The sequence below is a fragment of the Gavialis gangeticus genome, unplaced genomic scaffold (assembly GCF_001723915.1).
Source record: "Gavialis gangeticus isolate Ggan-Ray unplaced genomic scaffold, GavGan_comp1, whole genome shotgun sequence".
Classification (NCBI taxonomy): domain Eukaryota; kingdom Metazoa; phylum Chordata; order Crocodylia; family Gavialidae; genus Gavialis; species Gavialis gangeticus.
In genome coordinates this window covers 49,582,825-49,597,752 of record NW_017728995.1, presented here as the reverse complement: position 1 = coordinate 49,597,752, position 14,928 = coordinate 49,582,825, and the positions used below count along the sequence as shown (strand labels likewise).

Genomic DNA, 14,928 nt, shown 5'->3' with positions numbered 1-14,928 from the left:
TGTTCATGCTCAACCTTCCTTTTGTAAAACTTTTTTTGTTTAAATTGCATTATTTTGACAGACAAACTGAAAAAATGCAGAGCAAAAAAATTCAGATTCCATAAGCTCCTTGTATATGCTTAGGTCTCAAGAGGCTTTCCAACAAAAGGTAGTTTTCTGGAAGAGTTTCACACTTTACACTACCAACAGCTGTCCTGGTTCCAACCAAACCTTAAGGTACGTGTTTAATTTTACACATGTGAATAATCCCATGTAAATCAAGTAGTCAGCTGTAGTGACATCCCATTCAGCAAGATCACTCCCATTCTGAAAGTTCAGTTTTTTGTTGAACCAAGTCACAGGAAACAAACTGGACTGAACCAATATGATGGCACCGATGACCATAAAATAAAATTAAAAGTTTATAGTATAACCTGAAAGAGAAGAGTAATTATTGAAATGAAAATGCCAAAAGGAATCAAGCACCCTGTTACTACTGCAGACATTTTGGCAAGGTGGAGATACAAGGCTGGAGTGAAAGCCAAGTACCTGGGTCAGGCAGAAGACGACAGTATTCAAGTTTGTCCAACAGGACAGGTCTCACTTATTTAACTTGGAAAGTTTTGGTGACAATTCAGCTCCCAGGATCTCAAACCCCCTTTTGCATTTCCCAAGGCCAGATCCACTCTGACCCCTTTGCGCAAAAGGGCCTGCACGCACGCTGTAACTGCTCATCTGAAAACTCCCCTGGGGCAGCTGCCAGAAGCTAATGGATCTAGGTCCAGTGCCAGTTGCCTCCCTCCATCCCAGAGAAGGAGCAGAGCGGGCTTTTCTTTTAGCCACCTTTGTATTTTTGAAGGGGGAAATTAAGCTGGAACTACAGAAATCAAGGAGGTGCAATAAGCCCCTTAGGTCATCTCCCCACCCACCCATGCAAATGAAGCAGGTCTTGGCACAGGAAAGAATCTGGCCCATTACTATTAAGTGATTTTACATGGCCCAGGACAGGAAGCTTCATAACAAAAACATCCAAATGGTCTCATCTTATTACATAAACTCTGTTCTGGTCGCTCAGAGAAGGAACTCACGAAGGAACTAAGACAGAACGTTATGGAAGCAGGCAGCAAACCTGTAAGAACTGCAGGGAGCATCAGGCATAGCACTAAACAACTGAACCAGCACCCATGAGATTTTCCAAGGAACCTGACCATTGCAAGGGCAGATAGATTTAGGAACCACCAAATACTGAGGTACTTTTGGTAATCTAAAAAGGAACTAACTAAAAGATACTACTCTCACAGTCCATGGCTTGTTTCCACTTAGCACATAGAAAACCTCACTGGTCCACACACACTGTAGAGTGCTAGCGCAACAGCTAAGGAATATCTGGATGCTCCATGTTTTGATAATTTCCACACCCATAATCACGGCAGGAGGCTCAGTAGATAGAGAGCAAGGGGACCTGCATTCCATCTGTTTAATCACTGTCCTTGCCCATTCTTGTTGTAAGCTCTTCTCTTCACTCTTTACTGGACTGAGTCTAATAGTATAATGCCATGAGATGCACCATTTTTGAAAGAAACCTTTGGAAATTCTCCAGCTGGTGGGGAGGAAGGGCTTCATGGATGCCAAATATCACCATCAATTTCTGCAGACTAAGAATCTGGGCCTGATTGAAAAAGGGTAAAGTTTAAGAAGTTAAAATTAAAACTGGACTTAAGCAGGACCAGCTGACAGCATGTCCGGATTACAAGATGTCTGAACATTTCAGAAATTAAATAAGATTTGAGAAACATGAAGAACAAAAATCCTCTTTTGAAAGTGTTGGGGGGAAAAAAAGTTTGCACAGGGTTCAGCAGATGAACAAAAACATCTTTCTAAATGAAGACAGAAATTGGTTTTAAAAAGCTATGTTTAAACATGAGTTATTTTGCACCACTACCCCAATCACCTTTGAATGTTTTATAAGGAGATAAACTTTCATATCCAGGAGATTGCTGATAACAACTTTTCCTTTGGAAAATCCCAGTGCTTCCTCCCCCTCTGCTTCCCCTCCCTACAACTGATTTTTTTCTCAGTAGTAGGTCTCCAAGTACTTTGCAAAGGAAGTGTATAATGTGTTTTATAGATGGGGAACCTGAGGTACCAAGGGGGAGGTCATCTGTTTAAGGTCACACAGCAAGGTAGAAGAGGTAGAAGGAGAACCCAGGTCTCCTGAGCCTAGCCTGGTGCTCTACTCCTTCAACTACATGAGTTGTTTGGGCAAAATAGCTCCTTTATGTCAGTAAGCAGTAGATGGTAAATTAAAACCTGACGCTAGCATTGTACACAAATATGTACGAATATGTACACAAATTTCCTTCAGAACACTGAAGTAGAATTGTATTTCCCCACACAGCATGGGTGGAGGCAGGTTTGTAACTATAGAGCTGCACCTAACTACTGGGGGGGGCGCACAGACAGCCTAGTGTCTATAGGGCCAAAGGAATCCTTTGGGTATTTTTTGAGGTATACAAAATCAGGTAAAAAAGCAGATCTAGTATTCTCAATACTTTCAAGCAAGTCAGAAAATATCAGTAGGCAACAAACCAACCTAGGGAGAAGTGTTTATCTTGGAATAGTCTGGCAATGCACACAGCTCTAGAACAATATTTTCAGGGTGTGGTCATGTTTTATCCATGAGCAAAGAGAGGTAATTAGCTAAGTTGGTCTTAAATTGGCAGAAGGCAGGATAGGGCTGCACCTTAGACTAATTCAGAGATGCATAAACTTTCAAATGCAACAGCTCACTTCATTAGATGCTATAGCTCGTGAGCTGTAAGTTAGAAAAGCTTATACATGTCTGAATTAGCTGGCTAATAAGGCGCAACTCTACTTTCCTTTTAGAGCTACTTTAATTTGCAGTATTTGGAGCAAGACGACTGTAAGGCCCACTGTAGTCATCTCCTCAGGTGCATTTTTAAAAATACATATTAGATGCAACTTGCAACCCTGAAAAAACAGAAGCGCTTGCTCCTCAGACATCTCCATTATCCCCAGGGATAAGTCATCCATGACAGGAATGATTTGGCAGGCTGCAAAGAAGGTTAAGCTTCATCAGATGAGCCTCTTCCTTTCAATTCAGCATTAGAATTTTTAACAAGTGGTTCCCTAGGGTTCTGCTACACATGCCTTCCAGCACATCACTGAGATACAACGACATTTGACTGTTCATAATGCAGTTTATTTTTCCTTTGTACAAAAACAAATATAAAATTTGAATCCAATAGAAAGTGTATACTAGCAATGACAAGTTTACAGTAAAACAGGACATTAATGCGATGCGTTACTTTCAAGACATTAGTCCTCTTAAACTCTGTTACATGCATTATATAAAACAAACACTACTAGAATTTTTCATTGATTTCTACCAAAAAGATGCCCAATTTCCAAGCCACTCAAGAACAAAAGTAGTATTGAAAGGGCATCTACATACCAAACATTTTCCACAGAAAAAATAAATCACTATTATTAAACAGACATTGTTTTTTGTCACACTCTTGTTCAAACCCTCTCACAAAAGCCATACATAAAATTCAGAGAAAAAAGAAAAAGCTCCAACAGTTTGTTAGCATAGGTAACCATTCAGTAGTTTAAAGAATCTTTTAGACATTTTGAAAAGGCATTGTAGTTTTCAAGCGGTATATTTCCACAAAACCAGAACTACGATGACCCCTTTTTCAAAACCTAGTCAATCGCTTAAAAACTAGTTCATGTGTGAAGTCAAAGAATAGTGTACAAAAATATTTAACAAGACAAGGATGTATCAAATGAGTCTTTACTTTGCTTCTTAAAAGAAAGCCTTTTCCACATTCAAGGTTTGTTTATTTGTCCCATAAACAAGACTGCACCTGAAGGATAAAATAAAAACTAAAATTACTACACACATCCATTTTGCAAATCTTTGATCTTTCATTGGATAATTTAATAGCCACAACATATGGTCAAATACAAGGTACCATATTTAACTGAATCCAAAACAACTTCAATTTTAAGACAATCTCCCAATAATTAGATTCTAGCTATGGAAAATTCTAAGTTTGTTATAGGCTTTCATGTCTTGAATCTAATTATTTAGAGGGTTGTTTTAAATTTGTCATTCCCCACCACTGTGGAGGGAGAACAGCAGGAAGGGAGCAAGCAGTGCAGAATGCAAGGGAGGGAGGAGAGGAGGGAGAAGAAGTGCAGCATGGAGAGCAGGCAGCTTCAACTCCCCCCCTCCCCAGTACCTGCACCCTCCAACATCTACCCTCTCGATGCCCGTCTCACGTAACCAAAAGGGGAAGGCAAGTAGTAGGGAATTTTACATTAGCTTATATGAGAGTTTGGAATTTATAAAATTAAATTAAGGGTGACTTTCTATTTATCCCCATGTCAAGCCCCTTTATTAATGTCCTGCATTTAAACTTTTGTCCGTTTAAGTATGTTCCTGGGCCTCCCTTTAAATGCTGTGTTCACTTTTAGTCATCCAGATCTTATGTGCATCGGTCTTCTCAAAGCTGCTAATACTGCTGGGACTGAACTGCCATTAGCAAATACCCTTACTGTAGAGAAGACTCCAGAATCACTGCAGAGAGGTTGGAAGCATGTTACACTGCTAAAGGGTTTTTACAGGATAATTCTGGTTACTAGCTAATGTAGACATCTACACGTTACTAACATGCCCTTGTAAAACAGCTATCCTCCTCAAACCTCAGCACCAGTTACAGATTTGAATATGGACTGGTTTTGGTCAAAGCACGTATCTTCCTCAGATTTTAGAGGAAGAATTTAGATGAAACCCAAACAAAATACAAATCTTATTTATTGATATAATTTTCAGTATCAAAAACAAGTTTTAAAAAAAGACTGAAAACCTAAAATGTACATTTGAATGGTCAAAAAAGAGGGTGTTGATGACTGTAGCTATGTAAGGGTTTCATTAAGACACATCCATCTGGAGCAAAGACAGCACATGTGGGGCATGACTAGCATCTGAGACCTGAGTGTCATCTTTTATAGCAGTGGTTCTTAACTCGTGGCCTGCAGACCACATGCGACTCAATCAGCACGCTGCTGTGGCCCATGCGACATCCTGTTAAAACATTTTTTTAATGGATACCCAGGAAGTAAGTTGTGTGAGTGCTGCCCACATAATGCATTTAAAGTTGCAAGTGTGGCCCACTATGGCAAATAGGTTGAGAATCACTGGTTTATAGCAAGACATTTGTCTCAGGAACTAGGACTAGGATTACATTTGTATTACTGACTGGGAAGGGTGAAAGACAAGGATCAGAGAGCAGTGAACTAGAGAAAGAAGTAAAGCAGAGGTGTGTAGTTTGATAAGCAGCCAAGTGGTCATATTGCAGAGCTATATGGAGGTCTTTTGATTCTTTTGAGTTCAGGACTGGAGACTGCTGTCAGAAGTTTGCTCCTTCCTCAGGGATGGCAGCTGCAACTTATTCCACAATAGCTACATACCTCCCACATATCAAAGGGAAAAAGCAGTGAGCTAGTAAACATCCTGAAGTTTGCCAACTGGTGCTGACCCATCTCAGCACTCATTTTGTAATACCATAAAAATTCAGACCTAGTGGCTATGTCTTCAAACTTTTACTTGAGGGAGTTTAGGACATGAAGCTTACACCATTAATGGCTCAGATTCAGTTCCCTGTTCTGCCAATGGCTTCTGACATGACTGTGGGCAAGTCACTAAACCTCTGTTCAACACCATTACCCATCTGTAAAATGGAAGTAATATCCTTAACCTTGGAGGGGTATGTGAAAATACACTGAAGACAGATGTGGTAATCCAGGTCACAGATATGAGCGCTAGCTTAGTTTACAAGTACCCATAGGAAAAAAGTTTATTCCTAGGTAGAATAAACTAATTTATTCCTTCCTGGAAATAAATTAGCCTCGTCACCAATCAGTGACAAATAATCACTTTGTAATTAAATCAGTATAGTGTGTATACTCACATTATAAAAAGAAGTAAAATTGCTGCTTACCTGTAGGATTATGCCGGATGAAAAATACAAATGGCCTGTCTACTATAAACCAAGGAGGGGATGACCTGGCTATTAAAATTGCAGCTGGCAAGAAAAATAGGATGCGTAATTAGAAAAAGCAAAACACTTCACAGTTTAAAGCAGTGTGAAAATGAAGCTGACAGCTTTATGGTGCTTACTAGATGCACGCCTGGACTTTTAGACAGACAGACATTCAAATTCTCTATAAGGTACCATTTTATGAAGTTTATAGTACAAATGGTCAGCATTGGATTAAATAGCAACAAACTCCTATCACTTATCTACTGAGACTTTTGACATCTTCAATAAAAGCTACGCTATTCTTCTAGATCAGTAGCCTCCAACCTTTTTAAGTAGGAGATCACCTTTGGCATTTAAAAACAACCCAAGATCTACCATGCACTGCTGCCCCCACCCAGCAGGTAAGTCTGTGGGGAGGGAAAGGGAACAGATCTAGAAAATATTATTTGGGGGTACGCCTCCCCAGCAAGTAAGTCCCACCCAGCCAGGGCCCCACTCAGCTTACACCTGCTCTTGCCTCTGTGGCACTGTCCCTCACTGTGGGGGTGCCTCGATCTAGCCCCTGCCCCTTCCCTCCCCCATGGACTGAGCTGCTGGGCTAGGGTGCGCATGTGCTTGCATGTGGCACTCGACCACCCCCCCCCCAGCCTTGGATAAACTCCGAGATCTACTGGAAGAGGCTCCAAAATCTACTGGTGGATTGAGATCCACTGGTTGGTGACCACTGTTCTAGGTTTTCAATTAACATTCAAGAGATTTTTTTCCTGCAGGTATGGTCATGGGAATCTAAAAAGGGACCTTGCATCTTTTTTCACGTGCAAAATGGTAAAAGGCGCCAAGGCCAAACATTCAGTCTTTTTATTTTTAAAAGCCTGAATGCTACAGAACAAATGATAATATTAACTTGAATTTGTCCAGTCCTTTCACATCGTGCTGCTTTTATTGAAACGGTTTTACTCTATCAGTTCAGGAAAAAGATACTTATTTAATGTCAAAACCAATTTGTTTATGTGAAGTCACTCTTAATTAAGGTTTAAGGTGAACAATTACAGTAACATCTGCTTACTTGTTGCTGCAGCAGCTTTGGTTCCATCTTCACTAACTTCAATTTTTGTTTTTTGCAAAATCTGAGATACATGAAGACTTTCTGTTCCTGTGCAAACAAAGACAGACAGTTACATATTTGTTACACTGTGCACAACAAATCAAAGTAACTAGTTTCTTATAGCTCAGCAACTGTAAAAGCAGAGAGCTGAGATACTGAAGGTCACTACAATTCTTGCAAAGACTGAAATCCTGCTCAATGCAAAAGGACTTTACTGCTACTGTTCTTCAAATGCAGTGCGTGATCTGACTACCATAAAAACAGCACATACCAAAACCATAAACATGCTACACATACAAAATGAATGGAATGGACTGGACTGATGCAGCTTTTGCTTAATTATTTCTTGTATAACATTTTGCCTGTCCTGGGGTTAAGCGATTGATGCATGTTACACAGGCACAATCCTGAAGTCTTCAATACTCTTCTTATTCATCATCTGCATTAGCAATAGCATGTTATGTGTTCTGTAGTTAAGTCAGCTACAGCATTTGTGTATACATGCCCATTGTGATGTGTATATAAAGCATGTGCACATATGCACATGGAAATAGACATCATACCTGAAATTAGACAAACATGACACCAAAATAACACTATAAAAATCTTTAAGACCAATACAGCCTTAGACTGTGCTTGATAGTTTGAAGTTACAAGTGTTTATTTTAATTTTCAATAATGAAATGATGCAATGAGATTCAGTATGAATTTAAAATTATGCTACAAATTATATGAAAAAAGCATTTTGCTTCCAATAATAAAATTTTCCTTTATTTCACAGAGGCAGAAGTGCACATTAGATACTAGTTAACAAACAAGTTCTTCTGCTTCTACTGAAAATGAATCAAAGTTCAACAGACAAAACTCGTAAGACACCTATTTTCATACCAGTGTTTTTAAGAACTCAATATTCCATTTTTATAGATATTTACTAGGGCTATGCGAAACAGCACCATTCCGTTTCGACGGAACGGCATTTAATTTCAAATTTCATTTTGATTCAAAACCACTGTTCTATTAAAACAGTGACGCTGTTTCGATGTTTCACCCACATGCTATAATGGGGAAGCTTGAAACAGCCTCTCTCATCCAGCAGGCAGATGGGGGCCTGCAACCCCGGGAGGGCTGCAGGGGCTCTGCCAGTCCTCCCGGGGCTGCGGGCCCCCGATCAGCCTGCCAGGTGAGGGGGGGGAAGCCGGGTGCTCCCGCCTGGAACTGGGGATGGGAATTTCCCCTACGCTGTGATCGGCCGTGGGAGGTGGGGAGAGCCAGGGCTGCGCTCCTGGCTGAACCACATGGGGCTGCAGAGCCGCTGGGAGCTCAGCCCTAGTTCTCTCCTGTCTCCCACCATCTGGCTGCTTTGAAACTTTCAAAACATTTCAACTGGCCTCATTTTGTTTCAAAGCTGTTTTGAAGCCCTTCATTTTGATTCGGTTTTGCTGTTTCAAGCTCAAAATGAGTTGAAACAGTGTTGAATCAAAACAGCCGGTGAAATTTCACACAGCTCTAATATTTATGGATGAAATCAAGCAGTTTAAAAAAAGGTCACCGAGTAAAAGGAATGGAGTAATAAGTTTGGTGCACATCCTGCCTGTCTCAAGCTCGTTTAAACAGTTTCCAAAACATGTACGTTTGAGAAGAAAAATTGTCCTAATTATATCTTCTGTTAATGATCTGCTCCAATGGTGTCAGTGAAGACTTTCCACATTTCAGCCACTGAGAGAGACCTTTAATTAGTGATAGCAAACAACAGTTTACAAGCACTTAATCAATATTACTTGTTGCCAAGATGCAGGTATTTTCTTTAAAACAAAAAGGGAAAATACTGGCATGTACAAGACTTTTAATATCGTTTCTTTCTCACTTAGTAGCAATTTAGAAATGTGTCCTTTAACGGATAATCTATGGAACAGATTGCATTAAACTGCAATGGCAAGAAAACAGGAATGAAAACCAAAACAAGACCACCTACTTGTTATTTTTCCAAAATTGGCCTTCGCCTGCTCAAACATATCTGTGATGCCAAGAGACTTCAAAGGCTCCTTTAAATCTGTTTCTGCTTCTGCTGTGAACCTTAATGAATCAGATAAGAAACAGAGGAATTATTACTTCCATAGGGCTATTATGTGAGGGTTTTTATTTTCTTCCTGTTTTAAAGAGTATGGAAAAGGAGAGGGGGAACTGGAAGAAGCTGGTACTCACTTGGGCAAAGTCACCTGCACTCTTTTTGGTACCATGATCGTCCGCCAGCTCTCTATCGTTTTTGTGCTGATGTGGGGAATAACAGAAGACAGCGGGGTAGTACTTTCTGAAGGCACAGCGATCAACATGCTGATCATTTCACCATGGTAAGGCAACTCAATTATGTTGTACCACAAGTCATTTGGGGTACTTGTTGTACCTAAAGACAGAGAAAGATAATAAGCTACAATTCTTAGTCTTCAACCTCTATTAGCTATTCAGATACAGCTCTAGATAATAATTTCAAACATGTCAAGAAAGCTTTGGCACCGTCATGAAACTAGAAAGCTTAGATGTCAGAGGCAATTATTACCTTTCAGTACAGCTTCCTTTTATAAGCAGCATGGGGTCCATATGGATTATTATGATTTGATAAAACAATGCAGAACAGGAAAAAAAAATCTGCTTCGTAATATTCACATTAATTTTTTCTGGTTCCATGCATAGTGTACTGTTGGAGGTCATTTGAAAGGACAAATCAACATAGGTATAGAACTTAGCAATATCTATTGCAGCAAATAAGGAATTGGAGAAGTGATGGGTGTTTGAGAACAAGAGGCAAAAACAAAAACATGCTTCTAAGAGAACAAGACAGACATACCATGGTATGCAACACCAATGGAAATTCCACCAGGGTATGCAAAGGACAAAAATGAGCAGCTTATCCCAGGATACCTCAGGGCCTGGGCACGTATTATTTTATTTCAATGTAATTTGGTTTCCATTATAACAACAACAGGAGACACATAATGTAGTGCCATAAACTGGTGGGACACTCATATCTCCGGAAGAATTAAAAAGGTTTTCTACCCTCTACACCAGGGGTGGGCAAAATGATGGATCCGGCCAGTGGCCTGACTCCATTTCCTAGAAGCCCCTGCCCGCATCACTGCTGCTGGTTTCCATGGAGACCCCAGCAGCAGCACCATGACAGCGCAAGACCAGGTTTCTATGGAAACTGGCCCAAGCAGCCCTGGCAGGACATGTCTGGACAGGGAACTACTCAGGGGCCAGGGTTAGGATATTGCAGCAGAGACCGTGTGCTCTGGAGATGGGGCAGAGCATGATCTGCTGCCCCGCATACCCCTGCCCAGGAGTGTGCGGGCAGTGGGTTACAACTCTGCCCCAGCTCGGGACCACGATGCAACTGCCACAAGATTCCAGCCCCAGACCAGCCGCACACCCTGCCAGCACTGCTGGGGCGAGTCTCCATGGAAACACTGGCCCTGCACTGTCACAGCCCTGCTGCTCCTGGGGTCTCCATGGAAACTGGCTGCAGCAACATGGACAGGGGCAGCTAGGAAATGGAGTCCACCACAGGCCTGATCCAACCATGGGCCGTCCTTTGTTTTTCAAATGCTAGAAACTTGGAACTTTATATATGAATTCTCCAAGTCTAAGTCCAATCAAAGCTCTCTTCCAAATCCCAGTCCAACCTCCATGTAGAGCAGAGGCAGGCAAAGTTCAGCTTGTGGGCTGGATTGGGACTGTAGCGGACTCCATTTCCCAGCAGCCCCTGCCTGCATTGCTGTGGCCAGTTTACATAGAGACCCCAGGAGCACCAGGGCCATGACAGCAAGAGACCAGGGTTTCCATGGAGACTGGCCCCAGCAGCACTGGCCGGGTGTGCCGCAGGGCAAGGAGCTGTTCTGCGACTGCGATCTTGTGGCAGTGACAGTGTGGTCCCAAGCTGGGGCAGAGCTGTGACCTGCTGCCTGTACACCCCAGATCAGGGTTCTGCCCCGACTCCAGACTACACAGTCACTGCTGCAAGATCCCAGCTCTGGCCCTGGAGCAACAACCTGCCCAGCCATGTGCCCTGCCAGCACTGCTGGGGCTGATCTCCATGGAAACCCTGGCCCCACATTATCACAGCATCACTGCTGCTGGGGTCTCCATGGAAACCAGTCGTAGCAACACAGGCAGGATTTGGTGGGAAATGGAGTCTGCTGCCAGCCCAATTCCAGCTCACAGACTAAACGCTGCCTTCCCCTGCTCCCAGTGGAGATTAGACTGGGATTCAGGGCAGAGCTTTGATTGGAGTTGAAACATTATATATGAATTCTCTAAGTCTCTAAGTTTCTAACATTTGAAAAACAATATTAGACTGGAAAAGCCACTTTTTTTTTTTTTAAACTTTGATTCATTGTTTTAAACACAGTATTTTAAAGAATCACTTGAACTTGTAACACGCTGCTACCACAATTAGCAGCTTGTTTGGGCTAGAAATAATCCAGCAGTGAAATCTGTTACAACAACAATAAATCCTGCACAATAGATGTCAGGTGATATATACTGGTCAGGCTTGCTAGCAACATCCTCTTTGAGATTATGTCAGCATTTCCCCATCTTTTGATAATCAACCAGAGACCACAATTACTGTAGTTAGGCAACTGGAAGCCATGATAGACAAACTTTCTTCCAGTTTGAAAAGAAACAAGCAGAGAACAAAAATCTAGATACTTATAGTAATATTACTCTATAAATATATATATATATTTATTTATTTTTATTTTTTACAGGAAGTCTGACACTGAAGCCAAGCATATGTTTGAGAATTTCTCTTGGAAAGGGAGTAAAATTGTTCTTATTTTAATTAGTAGTGGGGTGGGGTGGAGGCAATAAAAAGTGAAGTTACACATATGCTTACTTGAAAATAAAGACTGGCTCACAAAAAGGAAGAAGAAATAAGAAATGCACCCTGAAGTTTACTAGATTTACATAAGCAGATCCCACTGCTGTTAAAGCATAACATATATGCCTCCATCTTCTTCAAATCATGTTACAGTTCCAAAGAAAGAATGACCTTCAATTGTCAAGCAACTAAATGGTGCTTTAAGCAACACCAAGTGTGAGGGAGCTGTGGATGGGGATCACAGAGGCATGCAACTAGCAATTTATCTAGTTATGTCCTGTCTCAGAGGACAGCATAAGGACCTAGATTGTCCATTAGCAATCAAAACGTCTTTTGTACCACTAATTACAGCTGTTAGATTTGGAAAACAGGCTGTATTTTCTGACGACACCACAGAAGATTATAATCCCATTAAAAGTCAGTTTCCTAACTGACACTTTCCTCAGTTATAGGTAAAAGAATCACAATCACACACACACACAATCACATAAAATAATTACAATGACTACAAGTCAAGATGTTAAATTAACTTTCCCCAGCTCAGATTTCCCTTCTTCAGAGTTATCAGATTTTTAGATATAGGTCATAAGTCCAAGTGACATTTGAAAAGACTTAACAGGAGTTTTCCAAGTAAGAATAACTAGCTTAAAATCACAACCGATTACAATGTGCTATATGTTAGATGGGTGGAAAACTGCACCTACACTTCTACACTCAAATCCACACCTGTCAAGCAAACTGAATATTGACTGATTTTCTTCATGAGAGTTCAACTTTGCTGGCAGTGTCCTGAAGCCTTAAGACAAGGCAGAACTCAGATCACTATAGTAAGAAGGGGGAGCAGTCAGCTTTTCTTCCTCCCTGGATCATTTTATACCAGGGGAGGGCAAAATACAGCCTACAGACAGAATCTGGCCCACCAGGCAATTTCATCTGGCCCGTGCACAGGTGCTTATTAATTCACTGTATCCAGCCCAGCCCCAGGCTGCCCCTGCTGTGCTTGCAAGGGGCTGAGCCCTGCTCATTTTCACAGAGGCAGTGCCCTCTGTGCTCACACCCTCACGCGTGGAATGGCCCTGACCTTGGCCCCACAGGTAAGGAAGCAGCAGTGGCATGTGGGCGGAGAGGATGGAAGTGGCAGAAGTGGGCAGGAGAGGCACTGGCAAACAGTGGCATTGGTGAGCAGGCAGGCAAGCAGGTGAACAGGAGGGAAGCAGTGGTAGCCAGGAGCAAAGTAGCAGCTGGGCAGGAGCATGGGACCCATGCCAGTGGGGGCCCAGGGTGAGGAAGCAGAATTGTAGATCCTAGGCCAGCAAGTGTGTGGGGCTCCCTAGGGCTGACATGCAGTTCCCGGGTTCTCTGCCCAAGCCGCATGCTTCTGGGGGGAGTCCTGCATGATAAAGCTGGCAGTCCAGCCCCACTTACTGCCACATGCAGGTCATGGGGAACGGCGGGGAGCTATGCACTATGGAGCTGGGCCAGCTCCCTCTCCCTGTTGCCCCAGCCAAGCCCCAAACCTGCACTGCCAGCTTCATCGCACAAGGCTCCCCTTGGTGGTGTGCGCTCGGGTGGAGAACCCAGGAACTGCACGTGAGCCCCACATGATGGAGCCAGCAGCCCAGTCACATCCAGTCATTGGGCTTGCTGGGATGGTGCGTCACCAGGGGACTCTGCCTGCCGTGGGCTGTGTGCAATAGGGGGTCATGTGTGAGGGAGGTATACTTGTAGAAGGGGCCCCACACGCACACCCCACCATACACATGCACCCAGACCCCCATGCACAGCCCAACAGCCACAACCCCCCAACACACCCCATACCCACCCACACCCCCTCACAAACCCATACCCTCCACACATCCACACCCTCTGCACACCCCACATCCAGTCCCCCATAAACCCCATACCCCCACAATATACAAGCTGGAGCTATTATGCAATTACCTCTATATACACTACACAAACAAATCAGGACAAAAATATTTTTGAAACAAAATTGAAATATGTTTTAGTAGATGTTTGATTTTTAGTATAGACTTTTTTTTTCCAGTTCCAATATGGCAAATCCCCCTCCAAAAACAAGTACTTCCAGGGGCAAGGGGAGGGACTTCTAGTAGCAAAGGTCAGGGGTTAGGGGCAGAACTTAAAAGTCCCATGATAGTGAGCAGAATGTGGGGCATCAGTCAAGGGGTGGGGCTACCCTTGCAGTCCTTGACAGCTCATCAAAACTCATTAAGCAGCCCTCCAGCCAAACTAATTGCCCACCCCTACTCTGTACCATATTTACTCAATTCTAAGTTAACCCTGAATTTAAGACCACCCTCAACAGTTAGTTTCTATACATGTAAAATTTATAAGTGTGTTATAATTTTCCATGTGTAGAATCCAGCTCCCCCATTGCTGCAGGGAGGCAAGCAGTGGGGAGGCAGGTGGTTGGAGGAGGTGAAGCAACTGTCCCCCTGCAGCCTCTGCTCCTCCCTCTGTGCCAGCAGGCTCCGTTCTCATTCAAGCCTGGGGCACAGTGCATGGCCTGAGCCCAGCCCCCATAGCAACTGTATGGGTTGCAAGGTGCTGCAATGGGACTGAGCTGGGGCCCTACTGCATGCCCCAGACTGCTATATGGATAAAGCTGCTGGCACAAAGCAAGGGTAAGGCAGGGAGGGAAGGAGAAGGGAAGTGTGGGAAGCAGAGGGTGCATGGGGGGAGGGGAAAAAGATGGGGGAAGAGGATACACAGAAAGGGCAGGCTACAGAAGGAGCAGAGGAAGAGGGTTGGGCAGGCAGCAGGTAGGGGCTGAAGCCTCAGATACAGAAGCTGCCTGCCTCCCTCCCCACAATACTTGACTCTAAAGAGAAGGGGGCTTCCCCCACTTCCTATGTTAAATAAGTGTATGCGTGAAG

General features: G+C 43.0%; 1 protein-coding gene across 2 annotated transcripts in view; it reads right to left on the bottom strand.

The window, feature by feature from the left end:
- Positions 1-3,180: 3,180 nt before the first annotated feature.
- SERPINE2 (serpin family E member 2) overlaps positions 3,181-14,928 on the bottom strand; it is a 25,690-nt gene continuing 13,942 nt past the window's right edge. For both annotated transcript variants that reach the window (XM_019503647.1, XM_019503648.1), the window contains 5 exons: positions 9,358-9,556; positions 9,128-9,228; positions 7,117-7,203; positions 6,009-6,092; positions 3,181-3,869 (listed from right to left, as the gene is read on the bottom strand). In XM_019503647.1, coding sequence (XP_019359192.1) covers positions 3,832-3,869; positions 6,009-6,092; positions 7,117-7,203; positions 9,128-9,228; positions 9,358-9,556 — 509 coding nt within the window. In that variant the 3' untranslated portion in view covers positions 3,181-3,831. The remainder of the gene's footprint in view (positions 3,870-6,008; positions 6,093-7,116; positions 7,204-9,127; positions 9,229-9,357; positions 9,557-14,928) is intronic.